We start from the raw sequence: 20,681 nt of genomic DNA on the forward strand, positions 1-20,681 counted from the left end.
ATTTACCAAGCACGTGATACAACTAGTGCAGTGTGCTCCGAGTGTCTGTGTGCCATGTGATGCAAATGGTGCAGGTGCACAGTCTGCCTGCAGGTCTGACTGCACGAAGCACTTGATAGAAAGTGTGCACTGTGTACCGCGTGCCTGAAATACAGTAAGCACGTGACGTAAAAGATGCGTTGTGTACTGTCTCTGTGCATGGCTCCAAGCACAGCATACGAAGCCTGGAAATAGAAAACGGACAAAGACGCGACCACTCGGATCTGGTGGGAACGGGCTTTGCTTCACTGGGGTCCAGGGTAGCTGCAGAGGGGGGCCTGGCCTCACCTGCGCCCCCCCCCCCCCCGCCCCCCCACCACCCCATAATTCCCACCGGCTGCTTGTGGCCCGGCAGTCGCGAAGAGCTTCGGCGCGAGCGCTGCTATTTACGGCCTGAGCGGCTCATACTCGCCTCGCAAGAGGCGTCGGTGACTCAATGGGAGATCAAGGGGGTCAGGCGCGGGGATGTCACGTGCAGTAATAACAATTTTATGGCAAGACCGGAGGCTCCTATTATGCTTTCTTTTCTTGCTTTATTCCAATAGCAGCAAGATAAAACTACTCTTCCCAGAAGGCTTGGAGAAACAACTACCAGCCAATGGGAAACAAAGAAGCAAATACTGACCAATCACAACATAGATAGTAGTATAAGGTGTATCGTGACTGCAAACAGCCCTCTTTTCTTGCTGCTCGCAGTCAAGATAAGTACCTTTTGACATTTACGTTGTTTATATGACTAATGTTAATGAACTATGCTCTTTCTGTAAAGATATTTGAGGTTTTCCAGCGAAGCTTCGCTGTTTCTGTTTACCTCGCGCGCATACGCGCGTGCATGAAATTTTCCCTTCCGCTCCCCCCCCCGGCTCCGCACGCTTCGTCTGTTCCGCGCGCGCCCTTCTCACCGGTCGCTGGCTTCCTCAAACCGGTGGCGCAGCGCTTCACACCGCCTTTCCTGTTTTCGACGTCTCCGCTTGAGTTTTTCCTCCAAACGCTTTATTGCCTCAGCCCTCGTGCTACCGTCCTCTGCTTCACACGCCCCTAGAAGGAGGGGTTTCCTCCTTTTTACACGCCCACACTCCTTTCTGCAATTAACCCTTTATAGTCTGGTTTGTGGCACATTTCCCAGTTTTTCTTCACCATGCAGGTTTCAGACGGGCAAAATGATAATGAGGGTGAAGAATTTAAGGAGGACTTGAGTTCCTTTATTAACTCCTCAGTAGGAACTGCGGTTGAAGCTTCAATGAAGCGTTTTTCAAAGACTATGGAGAATTCCCTCTTAAGTTTAATGACCAAAGCAATGGCCCAATCTGCGGGGGATAGCAGAAAGCTTACAGTGGTACACTCCAAGGTTTCTTCTTTGGCGTCAAGAGTGGTTGGTGAGTCTTCCTCACATATGACAGAGGACGTGGTTCCTCCCAGGCCTCCTGTTCAGGAGGGGTTAAAAAGTTTATCTGGTAAACGCAAGGTTAAGTCCAACAACCCGGAGGTACCACAGAAATTGGTCATTTCCACAGTTCACGACACAGATGATGATATGGATGACGCCACTGATCTTGATGACATTTTTGATATTGTGGGTCCTTCCCCTCCTAAGAAGTTGAAACTCGACGCTTTTGCGTCGGAGCCGGTGCTGGATCCTGAAGGTACCCCTCTTTTTGACCCGGCTTCTATCAGGCATCCTAATTCTACCGAATGGTTCCCTATTGACCATGTCGGAGAGTATATTACCTCCAGACTTCGTCTCCCTTTGGACAAAACTGTCCGGGCCAAACTAAAGTCCGAGTGTCCTAAGCCCTCTCTTCCTTCTCACATAACTTCTACCCCTGCCATTGATCAACCTCTCCTCACTTTCTTCTCGAAGTTTGGTAAGGACCCGCGCAAAGGCGTGGATAAAGCTTGGTCCTCCTGTCAAGACAAACTGCTTGATTTGGTGGGACCACTGGCCCGCATCTTTGATTTAGCTGAATCAGCTCGTCTGGATGGGACAGACCTTAACCCAGAAGAGATTTCACTGTGGGTCCAACGCGCTTTTTGTCTCCTGGGAAACACTAATGCGGCCTTGACTCATGAGCGCCGCAAGGGTCTCTTAATAAAGTTAGATCCCAAGCTTGCCAACCTTGCCCCCCTAGATCCTGGCGTCAAGGCTGATGGTCTTCTCTTTGGAGATTCGTTAGTCAAGGACTTGAGTCGGTTTGTCACCACCTTTGCCTCTTTGGACAAGGCGCAGCAGTCCATCAAGAAGGTCTTTCCTTCTCGGGTTTTTGGCAGGGCCGGAAGAGGCAGGAGCCGCTCTACCGGCCGTGGTTTCCAGTCCCAAGGCTCCCGTGGTGCCTTCAACTCCAACCAGCAGGATTTCAAGCCCCAGTTTTACCCCCATCGAGGTCGAGGTTACAGGGGCAGGGGCCAACGTGGCTTCCGTCACAACAACAACAACTCCCAACAAGGTGAGTGCAGTTATTCCTGTGGGGGGTCGTCTAGCCCTTTTCCTTCACAGATGGCAGACTCTCACTGCGGATCCTTGGGTTCTCGACACCGTCCAGGGTTATCGTATCGAGCTTTACGCTCCTCCTTTTCAACATGTTCTTCCTTCCCCTCTAGTGTTCTCAACAGAAATGTCACTGCTGGTCACCTCGGAAATACAGGCCCTTCTCTCCAAAAAGGCTATTCTGGTTTCCCCCTTCGATCCCTCCGGCTTCCTCAGCACTCTTTTTCTTGTTCAAAAGAAAAACAAAAAGATGAGACCAGTGATCAATCTCAGATTCTTCAATCAGTTCGTGGTTTATCGCCACTTCAAAATGGAGACGATTCTTCACTTGCGAGACACTTTGCGTCTAAACGATTGGATGGTCCGCATAGATCTCCAAGACGCTTATCTTTCTGTTCCTATTCACGAATCGCACACAAAGTTCCTCCAATTTCAATGGCAAAACGTCACTTATCGTTTTCAATCTCTGCCCTTCGGTCTTTCTTCAGCACCCTGGTGCTTCACAAAGGTAATGAGACCGGTCGTAGCTTACCTACGATCTCTGGGGATCAGACTCATCATTTATCTCGACGACATTCTCCTCATGAATCTAGACAAATCGGCATTATTGAACGATCTCAACACTACACGTTCTCTTCTTCTCGAATTGGGTTTTCTCCTCAACTTAGAAAAGTCCTCTCTCGTCCCGACTCAGAGCATGGAGTTTCTGGGGTTCCGTATAGATTCTCCCCTGGCTTCCCTGTTTCTTCCTCAATCCAAGATCTCCACAATTCAAACGGAGATTTCCCAGGCTCTACGCCGTCCACTCATTTCTCTCAGAACCCTTGCGAGAATAGTCGGCCTTTTATCAGCCTCCATTCAGGCTATCTTCCCAGGTCCCCTCCATTATCGCGCTCTTCAGCGCCTAAAGATCAGACATCTTCGGCAAGGTCTCGCTTACTCCGATCAAATAGAATTAGATCTCGAATCTCAGCTGGAACTGCAATGGTGGTTAAACCACTTGGAGGCTTGGAACGGCCGCACCATCTTCGCTTCCGCCCCAGATCTTGTATTAGAATCCGATGCAAGTCTGACGGGTTGGGGCGCCCGTTGTGGACCAGTATCGACTGGCGGTACATGGTCAAAAGAGGAGTCCAAATTGCACATCAACTGTTTAGAGATGCTTGCAGGTTCCTTTGCAATCCAGAGTCTGGCAAAAGACAGAGTAAGTTGTACCATCCTTCTACGCATGGACAATGTTTCTGCGGTTCGTTATATAAACCATCTCGGTGGCACAAAATCGAAGGCTCTAGCAGATCTGGCAAAAAGCCTTTGGGAGTTTTGCCTTTGCAACAGACTTTCGCTCTCTGCGGAATATCTCCCAGGAGATCTCAACGCTGTGGCCGACTGGCATTCTCGCTTCCTCCGGGATTCCAGCGACTGGAAGCTTCTTCCCTCCGTGTTTCTCTCCCTCTCTCAGTTGTGGGGTCCTTTCTCAGTAGACCTTTTTGCTTCCCGTCTCAATTCTCAGTTGCCTCATTTCTTCAGTTGGCGTCCGGATCCTTTGGCTCTGGCGACCGATGCCTTCCTCCAAGATTGGTCCCTTCACCTCAATTATGCCTTTCCTCCTTTTCTGTTGATCAACAGAGTTTTGTCGCAGGTGCGTCGCCAAATGACGTCTCTGGTAATAATAACTCCCTTTTGGCAGTCCCAGATTTGGTTCCCGTCTCTCCTGGAATTGGCGGTAGACTTCCCCGTCCTTCTTTCTCCTTTCCCCAATCTTCTCTCGGATCCTCAGGGCAACCCCCATCCTTTAATGGTCAACCAGTCTCTGACGTTGTCCGCCTGGAAAATTTCCAGCCTTCCTCTTCTGATTTCGTCATTTCACAGGAAGCTTCAGTCTTTATTAGTCGAGCATGGGCCCCTGGCACCTCCAAGGCTTACAAGTCCGCCTGGTCTCTTTGGTCAAGCTGGTGTCTGCAGAAATCTGTCGATCCCGTTTCAGCCTCTTTAAACTTTATGGTTAACTTCTTAGCCTCTGAGGCTAGCTCGGGTAAATCCTATCGTACCATCAATCTCTATAGATCTGCCATTTCACTCAATCATTCCCACATTGATGGAAAACCTGCGGGGGCGCATCCCTTGGTATGCAGACTACTAAGAGGAATTCGTTTTTCAAAACCTCCTTTGGCTAAGTATTCTAGTTTATGGGATGTCAATTTGGTTTTGCAATTGTTTTCTTCCTGGCCTGATAACTCTGCTCTTTCATTAAAAATGATCTCAGCCAAACTTACTATGTTATTATGTTTAATTTCCATTAAGCGAGTATCTGATGTGAAGGCCTTAGATGTTTCTTCTAGACAATTTACTCCTACCGGTGTAATGTTTCATGTTCATAAACGTACCAAGACCAATTTACAGTCTGTGTTCTATCCCTATTTTCCCTCCAATCCCAAATTGTGTGTAGGCCAATGTTTAAAAGTTTATGAAAGTAAGACCTCTGCTCTCAGGACTTCCTCCAGCTCCCAACTCCTTATTTCCTTTCGTAAACCCTTTCATCCTGTTTCTGCTGCTACCTTAGCCCGTTGGGTTCGTTGGGTCATGTCCCTGGCAGGTATTGACGTCTCCGTTTTCGGAGCTCATTCCACTAGAGGAGCCATGGCTTCTAAAGCCTTTTGGGCTGGCTCCCGTCTGGAGGATATCCTGAAGTCAGCAGATTGGTCTAATGATTCAGTGTTCCGTACATTTTATTGCAAACCTGTTCTTACTGCTTCTTCTATGGTGGTTGATATGCTTTAAACAAGCATAATAGGAGCCTCCGGTCTTGCCATAAAATGTAGATTTTCCTAATAATTTATGACGGAAAGTCCTAATTTTATTAAAGACACGGAGGCGAGTATTATCCCGCCACAACACTTCTAACTGGTGTTCTCCCTCCCCACAGGAACTCCAGCGCTGCCACCGGCATCATCCTGAGGTCCTCATGGATTCTATCAAGATCATTCCTTCTGATACGGCACCTTCTGTTCTTGGACTGGATCTTCTCTCCGACTCTCCTCTGGTGGTCTTCGGAAAAGAACTTTTTACGTGGACTTTGACTCTTTGCATTTTGTTCTCTGTTTCTCCTTTATTTTTCCATACTCTATGATTGCTCGCATAAGAAAAGAGGGCTGTTTGCAGTCACGATACACCTTATACTACTATCTATGTTGTGATTGGTCAGTATTTGCTTCTTTGTTTCCCATTGGCTGGTAGTTGTTTCTCCAAGCCTTCTGGGAAGAGTAGTTTTATCTTGCTGCTATTGGAATAAAGCAAGAAAAGAAAGCATAATACTCGCCTCCGTGTCTTTAATAAAATTAGGACTTTCCGTCATAAATTATTAGGAAAATCTACATTGTCACACACCCCGTCTGGTGAGTAACGCTTGCATAAGGCGGAGCCCTTGGTTCCTCCCTGCAGGGCCCCACCCCTCTGACTGGCACCTACCAGTGCTTAATTTGTAAATTAATTTATAAAAAAACAAATAAGTGCCAGGGCCCTCGTCGGGAGGGCCCTGCAGCTTGCACCACACAGTGCCCCTCCCAGCCCTGTCAATGGCACTACCAACACAATTACTAACCATCACACTCCTACTAGTGTGACAGTTCAGTCTAATCCAGAATCCCAAAGCTATAAGAATGGCTCGGGTGGCAGTCACTATTCATTTTTAATCTATATTGAATTACTAAACAACCATGCTCAGTGCCGGAGCACCACAACGCTCCCAAGTGGATTTGGGAAATTGTTCACCTCAGCAACACAGATCTCAGAATCACTGGGGTGTAGAAACCAAGCTTCCAAGCAAGTGAGGGGTCGTGGGAGCCAGTGTGAGGGACTAACATTCTAGAGTCCAATGTAGCCCTAATGAATGTTCCACACGCCTTGGTTCCTCGCCTGGGAAACTGTGTATTGACATCTGACTATGCCAGTTCTACGACAGCGACCACCTCCCTCATGGACTCACACTTGTATCCTGTTTCGCACATACATGTCACCATTATACTGCCAAGTGTTGCCTACTTACTGCTGCCCACTTACTGCTTTGCAAGAGTCCAGTGCATGAGGTTAAGGATGACTCTGTTTCCCCTTCTGTTTCTCCCTGTACTGGTGAGAAAGTCATAAGCCAGAAGGGCCAGAGGATTCTGCCAACTATGGCTGATGCGCAGGGTGATACGCCTCCTGCCTCTGGATCACCTAGGGCCCTATCCTTTCTCTTGGGGACACCATCTCAAACCTGGTCGTTCCAGGAGTCATACATGGGGTGGGTTGGGACAGAAGCGCAGGGCTGCAAGTTTGATCTGTGTGGCCGCGCCAAGAGTTTACAAATGCCAACCACCCAGCTCCAATCGGAACATCCTGCCCTAACCCATACACAACTGCTTCTTATAGGCACATGATCAAACAGTCTCCTGTAGATGCTCTCACTCACACCAGGTCTTAGTCCATGCATTATGCAAGCACACACTCACTGTCCCTCAAGAAGGCACTGTTGTCCCTTCCCTCTGGACTCCATTGGATAGATAGAAAGCTTCTTCATTCACACATCAGGATAGGTCCAATAAACATCGGGTTTAGCTACAGGTATATATATCTAAATATACACATATCTGCAGGATACCCCTACAGAAGCATGGCACTTCTCAGCTCAGCCTCTGATCTCAACTTCTGTAAGGGTCAGACTAACACTCCAGGTGACACAACAACTTTGGGGCATATCAACAACAACCGGCGATAATTATCGCTCAGCGCTCTTAGCGTGAGGATAATTATCGCCGGCTAGCGTGAATTTTTATCGCTGAGATAGCGTGCTATTAGCAACGCTTATCTCAATAGCGATAAAAATCTACACGCTAACAGGCTAACGTGAGATTATCGCTGGAAACCCAGCGATAATCACACGTTACCTTGTTGATAGGGACAGGCAAATTTAGCCATGATATCCTCCTTCCATAGGATATCATGGCTAAGTCTGAAAATTAGCAGACGTAAAAAAGCAGCGTTAACCGCGGTTAGCGCTGCTTTTTTTGTCTCTAACAGGGTTAGCGACATTCTTGATAATAGGAGAAATGTCGCTTAGCGACATTTCTCCTATTATTTTACTCTGGAACGCCCCCTTTGCATCTCATTAGAGATGCAAGGGGAAGCGTAGAGTAAAAGGGTGCTAACATGCAAATTTGCGTGTTAGCACCCTGTTGTTGATAGGGCGCTAGTTTTATCTCTGCTTTTTTGGCTTTTAAAGCCAAAAAAGCAGAGATAAAGCCCTTGTTGATATGCCCCTGAATTTGTAGCATCATACTCCTGGTGAAGCGAGACCCCGAACACGGAAGAAGCAAATACAACAGGAACAATAGCTGTGGCACCCACTAGAGGGCTTACAAGAATACCACACACCCACAACCAGGCCCCATATGAGATGTCTGTGGTCGGGAACGAGGAAAATAAATGGTCAGACAGAAAGGGTTGTATATCAGAATAGTGAAAACAACAGTTTCAGATTGCAGAAATATCGGGTCAGAAATATCGTTTGCAAAAATATTGAATTTAAATACTTTATATGCAAGTTATAAAAATATTGGGCCATATGTATCAACACATTTCCCCATAGACACAGAATGAGCAAAACCCTTTGATACATCTGGCCCATTGTGTCAAAAATATTGTGGAACAGAATGTTGGCAAAAAAGTATTATTTTTTAATAAATATCAAATGCAAAGTAATTTACTTAGAATATTAAATACAAATATAATTTGAAATATTAGTTTTAATAAGCTATATTAAACACATATATATATATGTATCTCTATATATATCAAGATACATAAATATACTTTTCCAAATTATAAAAACAATAACACTTTTATTAAATACATTACATTTGAAATGCTAATAATAACGTGAAACTGAACCAACACACACACACACACACACATGTATATATATGTGTGTATATATATATATGCTTGTATATCCTGCAAATACTTGTAATATAGTATAAATATTCTATAATTTACATTAACATATAAATATAGATGTAATTAATACTTTAAACTAGTATATAAATAAAATACATCTTTTTAAAAACTATAACAGCAATATTTAAACAATTAAAAAACATTAATAATATTAACAGAAACCAAACAAGTAAAATAGAAACAAATATTAACAAAAACATATATGATAACTAATTAAATAAATGCAATGAATACTAATACATTATTTTTTATTAAAAGGCAATTTTGGTTTAGAAAAAATCCAAACATTAAAAACTATTTTAAAATAACAGCAATTTAAAAAAACCAACAGTAATATAACTCCAATAAAAAAATAGGAAAAGTGTTTAACCTTGCACAGATTACACTAACTATTCCCATTCCACCCTCCGGGCCAGACTGGCCTGTAGAGCAGTCAGGCAGTGCCTTACAGGCTGGTCTGAAAGGTCAACGTGTGGGTCGGTTTTTTGACTGTTTGTGGGCCTGTTTTATGGTCTGCTGGGTGTTTTTTACTTTTGATTTCCCTTATATTAAAATGACCACTGCCTGCAGCAAGCTCAAATCCATGCAGTCTCCCATAACTTGCAACACACAAATACAGTATGCCTTTAAAAGTTCAAAACTGTCCCAATCTGGAAATACGGGCCAGTTTTTAGCCGTCTAATCCACTAATTGGGACCACTTTTATTTTGGTGCTCGGCCTATTTTTTGTCCAAAGTAACCAAAACCAGGGAACATAGTGGACTTCAGTTTAAGGAAAAGAAGAGAAGGTGTTGGGCCTCCAAGGGGTAGATGTACTATTCTCACTCAAATATAAACAACAGCATGGCAAGTGTTGGATTTTGGAAGTGTTAGATTTACTATTCCCACTCCAATCTAAACAAAAGAAGGGAAAGTGTTGGACTTTGGAAGGATTTGAGTACTATTCCTACTCCAATTTAAGCAACAGAAGGGATGGTGTTGGATTTTAGAGGAGTTTGGTATACTATTCCCACTCCAATCTAAACAACAGGGGTGTGTTGTGGCCAGCAGCTCAACATGGTGGTCACATTCTAGCGAGGCTCCCAAGTCTGTACCACCGCAACCAACCATCCGTCCACTATCCTCCCTCACTCCCACTCACAATGCTCCTCCAAGGACGAGGAGAGGACCGGACTATCTGTTGATGCCTCCCCCACAACCTCCACCCAGCAGCACATAATCGGGGGGCACCAAAGTTGTCAGCCTGCAGTAATTGCGGCAGTTGCGCCAATGTGCCGAGCCGTGGCGCACTCCCCATAGACAAGTGACTGGGGGCTTGGAACTCCACTTGGCAGGCCATAGGGCTGACAGCGGCGAGATCATGTGAGCCCTGAGCGGACAGAAGTGTGATACAGGGTCTCCCTGATGGCAGGAGGCCCGGTGGGCAGATCTCCATGAGGCCAGTAGCCAAGAGGAGCGGCAGCGGGCATCTTTTGAACAGCGAGTGACTGCGGGCCCGGCCTGTGAGAGGGCCTGCGGAGGGGCCCAAAGCTGCAGAGATTGTCCTGGCCACCATCCTCCTCATCTTCAGCACGCAGATACTTATAACAGGCAAGACAGAAATCGTGCCAATGGGCCCAAATAACAACTTCACGCCCAAAACCTGGTGGCCAGAAAAGGCAGAAATCCCACCGAACACAACCCAATCGGCACGAAACCTAGGGATTACATTTGACAGCAATCTCTCGTTCAAGCAGCAAGCCTTGAAAGTGGCAGGTAACTGCTTTGCCATTATTAAAGGACTCAGGAAGTTTTTCGACCTCCTTCCTCTTGAGGCTAGGAAGACGGTAACAGTTGCTTTGGTGACGTCGCGGATAGACTATTGTAATAGCCTATATGCAGGTACTACAAAAACCACCACACATAAACTTCAAATGGTGCAGAATGCCGCAGCTAGGTTAGTCCTTAAATGGCCGAAGAAATCTTCTGCATCATCTGCACTAAATACTCTACATTGGCTCCCAATTAACAAGAGAGTCCTCTTCAAAATACTGATTATCACCTTTAGAGCCACCCATGCTCTGGGACCAAAATACCTACAGCAGAGATTCGCCAGATACCATCCCTCTCGCAATCTCCGTTCATCTAGCTCTAATCTCCTGTCAGTACCTAGGTTCAAGCTCAGCACAAGAGGTGGCAAATCCCTTCCAGTACTTGGGGCAAAAGCATGGAACACTCTTCCCCCCGACCTTCGTGCCCTAGACAAGGAAAAAGATTTCAGAAAGGGACTGAAAACCTGGATTTTCAAGCTACAGGACTCCCGCGTTAGAGCACTAGTGTAACAGTTGGGTGAGTTCCATCCACTCCCTACCTGTTTCCTTCATCACTAAATCAGTATCTGGCGCCTTGATGCTCCCTGGAGTGACTGCAGCGCGGTACAAATGCTATTTTACATTACATTACATTACATTACATAACGATCGGAGGCAGCCTGCGGTGGGCCCCAGGGGCCTTTGGATTTCATTGCCCTATGTAGGAGTCGCAGATGGCTCGGCCCGCCCTACCCCTTGTGACTGAGACCGCTGTGGACCAGAATTTTGTGAGGCTTACGGAGGAGATGCCTGCTTGGGGCGGCCGACCCTGTCTGCCCCGCTCGGTCTCTGAGGGACATTGAAAGCCGTCGGATGCGGGCATCAAGGCCACAGAAGCAGTAGCACAAGGAGGTGAGGAGTGAAAATTGTGTGACAAACGCAACTGTGAGGGGCAGGGGTCCTGAGCCTGAAGATGCTGTAGTTTGGAGGACACGGGGATGCTGAAAAGCTTTTGAGGGGCACTGTGGGTCCCCCAGGGAAACACTCTGCCCAATGCCCACCTGCTCAGAGAAGCGTTGCGGTCCAGGGACCGTGCAGGGCCTGAAGACTGGGGTGGCTTGAGGGGCCATAGAAGAGAGGAGCCACACAGAGACTCTACTTGATGCCTGGGCAGGAGTGTGGGTGTCTCCCCCCCACTTCCTGTTGAGGGTGAAAGTATGGTGGGCCTCCTAGTGGGGCACCTAGGGGACTGAGAGGGACCCAGGGGGCGTCCATCGCTGGTGAGTAGTGGTGGGGCACACACAGCCCACAATGAGGACATCGTAGACCTGTGCAGCAACCTGGAAGGGCCAGGGCTTAGCACCACAGACGGGCATTGAAACAAGGTGCACCCACCTCATCTGTAAGAGTGCAGTCCCTCTGGGAGTCCACAGCTTGGATTCCTACTCTGTTCAGTGGGGTGGCGGAGACGTATATGCCGAAAGGCCTCAGGATTGGAGCATAATCCTTGGGGGAGCGGGGCACAACCTAATGTTCCCCTCCACCTCCTCCTGGCAGGCAGAGGTAAGTGGTTCTCCATCACCCAATTTGCCAACGGGGCATAACAAAGACACAACAATTCCCTCAGGGCAGCAGCAGGGGTGCAGTTTCACCGAGGTAAAAAAGGCCCTCTACGAAAAGGAGCTCAAATACATGATGGTCTTTCCGGCTAATATTCGCGTGATCGCCAAAGGAAAAACATGGCAGTTTGACTCCCCTGAGGTGGCTTAGAAGTGGCTGGAGGGATGACGCCCAGCCCCCGCTGGTAGGTGGAGGGGTGCCCCCCACCAAGCCTGGGGGTACACGAGCAGTGACGCCAAAGGAGACAGACCTACATCGTCCGGTGACGGAGCCCTGAGCAAACTGTGCAAACAAGTCGGACAAGCTCTGTACGCGAATGAAACTAGATCTCCCTCCCCACTACAGGTCCCATGCTATGCACTGAACTCCATTATCTGAGAAGGGAAGAGGTTAAGGACCCCGATTGGAGGTGACTAGGTAAAAAATCGGACATGGGTGAGTTATAGGCTCTCATGAATTGATTGGCAAGACACCCCCAGTTCTAAGGTTTGATAATATGTTTGGATGGACGACAGGGGCCCTGCAAGTTGAAGGATGTTGGGTAGTTTTGAGCTCACCAAGCAGGGTGGCAGGGAGAGGGGCGTTCGCTGGGAGCAAGATGTTCAGTTTAATATTACAGGGCAGTGACAATTCCATTCTTAGGCACACCACAAGCGACAGCAGACCCATCACATGCGGCAAATTCCAGGGACCAACATGCAAGAAACCCCCACAACATATAGCCCTCGTACTTGTCTGAAGTTCCTGTCTTGGAATGTATATGAATTGGGGGAAAGGCTAAAACGGGGGATATTACTGCAATACCTCAAGCGACACAATCCTGTTTTTGTACTTCTGCAAGACACATACCTCTTGGGTAACTCCTGCAGAGCCATGTCGAGGTGCGGGACACGATGACTGTGCATGCTGGCTACACCACTGACTCTAGGGGGCTGGAAATTCCACTCAAAAACACTGTCCCCTTTACCTCACACAAAACCTAGACCGACCCCCCATGGGAAGTATGTGGCCCAGTTAAGTGCATGGGAGTTTCTCCCCATCAATCTATGTTCGTTATACATCCCACCAAGACACCAACAGCACACACTTCCGGGGTATGAGTAGCCTATTACTCCAATTGCCGGATGGCCTTCTATTTATGGGTGGAGATTTTAATGCGTTAATGACAAGGACATGGATAGGTGCTCTCAGGCACAATCTACCCGTCTGGGTCCCGACTCTGGCATCCTTTGTTACAGCAGTGGGACTAGCAGACACCTGGCACCTCCTTCACCCAGAGCAGCGCCAATACACTTTCTTATCCGGAACACACTACAGCTTCTCCATTCTAGGCTACATATTTACACAGACCACCAACATGACCAGGGTCGCCGATATTTGCCATTTAGCCAGGGGCATATCAGACCACTCGCCGGTGTGGTTGGAAATTTGGGGAAACTCGAAAAGACCAAGTGGACACAAGGCCGTCAGTGCCTGGCACCTCACAAATAGAACACTGAGGCATAAGCTTGGAGGGGAAACTTATTCATATTTTGAAACAAATTAGAGCACGGTCCACTCACAGTTTACACTCTGGGAGACGTACAAAACAGTGATCAGATACCAGGCTTACACCCTGATTGCTCGGAGTAAAAAAGCAAAGCTGGACACCCTAGAGCCATAGATTACATCCCTAGAAACACAAACACAGGAGTGGGAGGCTGTGGGGTATGTCCACTCCCATTGGCTAAAACAGATAGAATACAGGGATCTGGCAGACAACAATGCAAGGGCATGCCACATACTGACCCAGAGAAAGATCTATGATGTGGGCAATAAGGCAGGTAGGCTGCTGGTTTGGTTAGAAAAACAAGACCGGGCCTGCAGCTGGGTCCTGCACATTACCACCGATGAGGGGGGAGACGAGGTCGGACCCAGAGGATATAGCAGAGGGGTTTGCAGACTATTAAGATAACCTCTACTCCACCAATACAACTGTGCATTATCTGACATCAAGGCCTTCCTAGATGACAATAAGATCCCTGAACTCACGACAGAACATAGGCAGTTCCTTGACACTGACATACATCCTAGCAAAATAGGCCAAGCCTTACGTTTCCTCAACTCTGGCAAGGCCATGGGCCCCAATGGCCTCTCCGTTGACCACTATAAGTGACTAGCCAACAAGCTAGAACCCCACTTATTAAAGATGCGGTTGTAAGTCAAGTCCTGGAGTTAACTCCCAGAAGATCAGAGGCAAGCCACAATAGTGGTGATCCACAAGGCTGGGAAGCCTCTGGACAGGTATGGTAGCTTTTGCCAGCCCATATCCCTTCTCAGTGTGGAGATTAAACATTTTGTCAAACTATTAGCCAAACGACTCCGTCAGGTGGTCACCTCCCTTATACATGTGGACTAATCAGGCTTTATGCCAAACAGGGGGTCTGAGACTCAACCTCTGAAGACTCTTTGGGTAGGGTGACCAGATGTTGAGAAGCAAAAACAGGGACAGGCCAGACATAGAAGTAGGACTAAAGGCTGCCGATGATCACGGTATATCTGGCCTGTCCTGATTTTGTTTCTGTGAAGTCCTGAAGTTAGACTAATTTATCCTGTTTCTTTCAGGCAGAGCAGGAGGAGGCCAAGAAGTAAATGTAGTCTTGTAAACGTGTGCTTATATGTGAATAGGCACACCTTTACAAGGCTACGTTTACAAAACATTAATCATGGCAGGACCTTCCCCTTGAGCCCAACAGCTCTCCTCCCCACTTTGCCTCCTCTCTGCTTGGCGTATGCAGCTGACCACCTCCTGTGCTGCCTGAAACAAAAAGGTAAATTACGTGAGTTATTTCACTCGTCAGTGTCGCTAGGCATATGTTTCAGTTCTGTTTTGCAGGATGAGGTGACACTTGTCCTGAAAACCGGGACATTTATTTAAAATTAATTAAAGTGTTGGGACGCCAGGACAGTCTTCCAAAAACCAGGACTGTCTGGGGAAATCTGGGACGTCTGGTCAACCTGTCTTTGGGGTACTGGCTGGGTCAAGGGATGAGAGAATTTCCACCATTGTGTTATCAATAGACACCTCAATGGCATATGACACATTTGGGTGGAACTACATGTTTAGTGTGTGAGAGAGGTTGGGATTTGGGCCCAAGTCCATAGCCTAGATACGTCTCCTGTATCGAGACCCCATGACCCAAGTCAGGGTGAATGGGGCATTGTTGCGCAGATTTGTTTTACACAGGGGATGAGACAGGGCTGCCAGATATCCCCATTGATATTTGCCCTGGCCCTGGAGCCCCTTGTGGCCTGGGTCATGCAAGACCACCCTAGTGCGAGGTAACCACTGGGGAGAGGCCTGGGAAGAGCGTATTTCCTTATACGCTGATGATATCTTATTTCATGTCACAGATCCCCCCTGACGATATCCAGACTGTTCCAGATTCTCTAAAACATAGAGAAATACTTGGGATACACTATTAACTGGGATAAGTCCCTCATGCACCTGATCACGAGCTCCACACCCACCCCTGTACAGGACATCCCCATGCCCATGTCCAACTTGCGATTCTAACTCACGGCGGATTCACAACTCTTCTATTAGAAAAACCTGGTCCCTATACTAGACCGCTTTGCTACAGATGTGCAGCATTGGAAGAAGTTGCCGCTCTCCCTGCTGGGATGTTACCGAGTATCGGAGGACTTCTTCAACAGGTCGGAGGCTTTGTTCCGCCTATTACTCTGGGACACCGGCCCGCCCCACCCAGCATAGCTCTACAAAAGTTCATGGGTGGAGCTTATGCAGGAGGCTTGTCCTGCCTGACATTGGAAAATATTACTGAGCTACTAAGCTAGCGGTGGTTAACGACTTGGCATTCACCGCGTGGGATGACACAGAATTGAGGCTGGCGAGAATGACTTGGGGACAGGAGGGATATCAGGGGGGCTCTACAGGTCTGCCACCTCAAGCCTACTGCTGCCACACACAAAAACAGTGGCGAGAACCTGGAGTGAAGCAACCACCTTGTTCAGATGAAGGGGAAAACCAACGGAAATGCCCCTCCCTATTGTCCAGTGAACTCCTAAAAGCGGTGGGGAAGCTTCAAGATTTACTAAATGGAACCTCATTGGTATATCCACACTACGAGATGTGTGGATAGAAGACTCCATGCTCACACAGAGTGAAATGCAAGCGCAAAATGAGCTGGCGCCCACAGAGATATATAAATAATCCAACTTTGACACGTCCTCAAACACACCCTGATCGTAGACTCTTAGCCCTTAGAGGACCGCATCCTGACAGAACCGCTGCCTTAATGGGCCATCTCACTTTTATACAAGATATTAATTAACAGCTCCCCAGACATCCTGAATAAACTGAAGACTAAATGGGAAGCCGAGGTGAAGGACTTCAAGGATGGCGAGTGGGAGGTGGCCACGGGTGCCTTCAGGGAGATCGCCATTAAAACAGTATTTCATCTAATCCAGCTGTGTATCCTGCACCTTTCCTATTATTCCTGGACGACCCTACATGCCATGGGCAGATGCCCCACGAATCTCTGCCTCCGGGGATGTGGGGAGCAGGGTGCATTCTTTCATACGCTGTGGTCCTGTCCCTAGATACAACCCTACTGGTTGATGCTTCAGGGACGTATGAGGGAGGTGATGGGAGCAGAGGTCCCTGGCACGGCCAAATGCTGTATCCTGCATATTAGGGGGGATGATCTCCCACCCAGATATAGTAAGCTCTGGTTATCCTTGGGGCTAGGAGAGGGCAATTGGAATATTGCTCGTAGGTGAATGATTGGAAGAAAAATATGGACTGGTGCATGTTACCAGAAAAAAAGGATATATGGTGGTAGAGGTTGCCCTCGCAAATGGGAAAAATCTGGTCCCCGTGGAGAGCATTTCGAGGGATTGTGGAATAACCCTTGTGGGGGGATTTGCAGGAAGCTGACTATAGGTCTGATGGGATTGTATGTGAATTGTTCCAAATTATTAGTGTCTGTGATGAATTGTTTCACATATGCCTAATTGATTGATCTGATTGTGCAAGGCCCTAAATCAGCCTCTGGATTGTGCTATATTGCCTTTTTTATGTACCATTCCACCTCCAATCTCAGCAATGGTAAGAAATGTGTTGCACTTTGCAGGGTGGAATTTATTCTTTCCATTCTAACTTAAGCAACAGTAGGGAAGGTGTTGAACATCAGACAGATTAGATTTACTATTTCCCCCAATCTAGGCAATCTTAGCACCAATAGGGAAAGTGTTGGACTTCGTAGAGGTTACATATTGCATTCCAACTCATTTTGTATGAAAGATTTAAATATCTGCAACATAACAATTATTAAAACATCTCTCTCTCTCCTCTCTCTCTCTCTCTCTCTCTCTCTGTCTCTCTGTCTCTCTCTCTCTCTATATATATATATATATATCTATATATATATGTATTTCTACAGAATAAGTTATATAGTAAATTTACTAAACTTGAATAAATTATAATTCATTCACTTTCCTCTCAATTATCTAAAACATACACACATTAAAAAAAAACATTAATAAAATTAAAATACTACTTAAAAGGTAATATGATAGATATACATATATTTTGAAAGATTATTAATATATAGACTTATCACTCAATTAATAAAAATCAAATAAAAAAGTTCATTTAAATAATGAATAATCAATCAAATTAATGCATATTTAATTAGCGATTACATATTTAAATAACGTAAATGATAAATTTAAAAACATTTCTAATTAAAATAACTTTCCACTCTATTCTCCTACACACCCAACAATCCCCTACTTCAATAACAATTACTATTTGAAAAGGTTTGCCGTCTTGTGAGATGCACTCCGAGGAAGTAAGCAGACTCAGGAACTGAAATGTTAAAACACACTGACCAGCAGTTTAATGCAACACATTTCAGGCTTACGCCCTTCTTCAAAGCCAACTGCTCTCCAGGACGGCCAAACATTACTGCCAGCAATTTCCCTCCATTTATTCAAGTCACGCCCCAAGTGGGCACCCCAAGCACCATTTAAAGAACTTTGAAAAACATGTTTGGCCGTCCTGGAGAGCAGTTGGCTTTGAAGAAGGGCGTAAGCCTGAATCGCGTTGCATTAAACTGCTGGTCAGTGTGTTTTAACAATTCAGTTCCTGAGTCTGCTTACTTCCTGGGAGTGCATCTCACAAGATGACTGCGAGTGGAACAGGAGGAGCGGCCTGTAAAGAGAGCTGTGTTTCCTTGTTTTAAAGCACCATTTAAAGAACTTTGAAAACCAGTGATGGCTACAAACAGACCCACATGGATAAGGAACTACCAGGCCCATCATGCTTTGCGGGCAATATGATTTGCTGGTCCACTTGGGGCATGACTTGAATAAATGGAGCGAAATTGCTGGCAGTAATGTTTGGCCATCCTGGAGAGCAGTTGGCTTTGAAGAAGGGCGTAAGCATGAAACGCGTCGCATTAAACTGTGTGTTTTAACATTTCAGTTCCTGAGTCTGCTTACCTCCTGGGAGTGCATATCACAAGATGGCAAACCTTTTCAAATAAATAACAATTACTAATTAAACAATTGAAAAATATAATAGAAATTAAATTCTCAAATGAAACTTTAAAAAAACAACAATTAATTAGCTACTTGCATAACTAATCACTAATGAAATACTTAATTTACATAAAAAAATTAAATGTACATTATAAGCAATAAATTATAATCGAATTAAGTTGCCACCCTATCACAGAACAAAGCCAATAACCCACTACTGCATTATAAATTGCTAATTAAATAACACATACAGTTAAACTTATAAGTGTATTTTAAATTATTTCAAAATTACATTTATTACAATTATATTAAAGTAAACTATATTAAATTCAACAATATTCTGAAAAACAATGTAATATACAGAAAAACGTTATTCTTAACTTCAATATTCTGTTCCCTGATATTTATGTAGTGATAATTTGACATGATATTAATTTCACACAATATTTTTTAATCGATATTTGTGTCATGCGCCACAAAAAGACCGGTAGTTAATTTGTCATGCTGATAGAAACACAACATCATCAGTAGAGGTCCCAGTATTTCTCACACATTTTATTTAAGTGACACAATTTTAACTTAAAATGCTTTATATGAACAATTCCAATAGAAGACTCTAAAATATATGTATACAAAAGAATAGCATAGTTACAAAAACATAATATTAATGTCGAACATTTATATAGTGCACAAACAAACGCAATTACTTCTCTACGTTTCAATAATAAGTGTAATTATTCAGCTCAATGAAAGCAATTTAAAAAACCAAGGAAGCATGAAACCCTGATTTTAGCTGGATGGGATTCAGAAGTGCAATCTGCAGGTTACAAACAGATTCTCAACGCAGATGCTCATCTCACTGATCTATCTAGCCCTTTGAAATCAAGAGGTATAATACGTAGGCCCTGATTCTGAGTTTTGGAATGAATTCTGGTCCCTGTTCACTGTTCACATGTGAGCCCTCTTAAAAAAACACTTCTTGATGGAAAATAAGCAAGCAACAAGTGAATAGTTTTTTATCACAAGAGTACAACTTTAAGTCACTCCATGGGGCTGAGGAGTGGGAAGAGCACAAGTAATGTAAGCTATATATTTTCACAATGTATGAGGAGCAACTTCACAATTACAGGAAGCCACCATAGCGTCACATGCAAGCACAACAGACCTCGTCTGAGGTAGTGTGCACTGTATAAATGTTATCATTCATTCATTAAATACAACAGATAATGCAATTTCATAAAATGTGCATGGAACAAATGGAACGGTATGGTCTTCTTGACATGAATAGATGAAGTAAAGGGAAGGCTTAATGGGCTTTGTGTGCATTTTCTGCTGTCCATTCTCTTTGCTTCTGTATCTAAACAGCTCTTGTGTGTGTGTGTGGTTATTTGTATCTTAGATGACTATTCACAAAATGTACAACTTAGGTATGGTTACTGCAGATGAATCTGGTTGTCTACCCCTTGAGCAAAAATCTAGTATAGTGCTTGGCAGCGTATGGCAAAAACATTGATCGGGCTATTAAGTATCACAATAATTGGGCAACAAAGTATCACAGAGGTGTGGTGCAACGTCCAGGGCAGCTGACTTCAGAGCACAGGGCTCACGGTTTGATCCCCGGTGGCAGCTCAGCACCATGTGACTCTGGGCAATAGCTCACTTAATTTCCACAACGGCCCCCAGTGCCTTGAGACCCGTAAGGGTGAGTAGTTTGCGCTTTACAAATACGGATTTACATTTTTTTTTTTACTATAAATTCTCTAAAGCTCCCAAATTCAGCGGGTGCATTCTGAATTCCTTAATTACAAAGAGGTCAGGTACAGCAGTGATTAATGTAAATAGAATCAAAACCACTTCAAACGTGGGCCGCGTACAGACACTTACCCTTTGAGACACATACCATGGGGGATCCCTTATTGGTGCCCGATGCGGGTACACACGACTGATATGGCTACTAATTCAGGCAACCACACACCCGCATGGGGGCACATTGCAAATTGAGATGAGGGCACGGACTTAAGTGCAGGCTATAGCTTGGTACAATGCGGTTTTTGTTGTTGCTTATATTCAAATGTATATCATCCTTGATATCGGATATGCTGTGGAATGCTACCACTGTATGCTTACAATTATGTTTAGCCATATTTCTTTTATCCTACACTCATACCGTATTGATGTCTATAAAATCAATAAAATATGTTTTGAAAAAA

General features: G+C 45.5%; 2 protein-coding genes across 3 annotated transcripts in view; both read left to right on the top strand.

Moving 5' to 3' along the window:
• Positions 1-20,681, top strand: part of ZNF831 (zinc finger protein 831) — a 475,412-nt gene that overhangs the window by 20,226 nt on the left and 434,505 nt on the right. The gene's annotated exons all lie outside the window — the stretch shown is intronic.
• LOC146812468 (uncharacterized) lies at positions 1,265-3,036 on the top strand. The gene is made up of 3 exons (XM_085615167.1): positions 1,265-2,483; positions 2,638-2,783; positions 3,013-3,036. Exons 1-3 carry the CDS (start codon positions 1,280-1,282, stop codon positions 3,034-3,036), a joined length of 1,374 nt encoding a protein of 457 aa, XP_085471293.1. The 5' UTR covers positions 1,265-1,279.

Source organism: Triturus cristatus, chromosome 7 (genome assembly GCF_964204655.1).
Source record: "Triturus cristatus chromosome 7, aTriCri1.1, whole genome shotgun sequence".
NCBI lineage: Eukaryota > Metazoa > Chordata > Amphibia > Caudata > Salamandridae > Triturus > Triturus cristatus.

Bases quoted from the DNA above. Each gene is read 5' to 3' on its own strand.
- LOC146812468 (XM_085615167.1), top strand. From the start codon at position 1,280: ATGAAGCGTTTTTCAAAGACTATGGAGAATTCCCTCTTAAGTTTAATG. The intron at 2,484-2,637 runs GTGAGTGCAGTT...CTTCCCCTCTAG, and splicing joins CAACAACAACTCCCAACAAG to TGTTCTCAACAGAAATGTCA. The intron at 2,784-3,012 runs GTGATCAATCTC...GTCTTTCTTCAG, and splicing joins AAAACAAAAAGATGAGACCA to CACCCTGGTGCTTCACAAAG.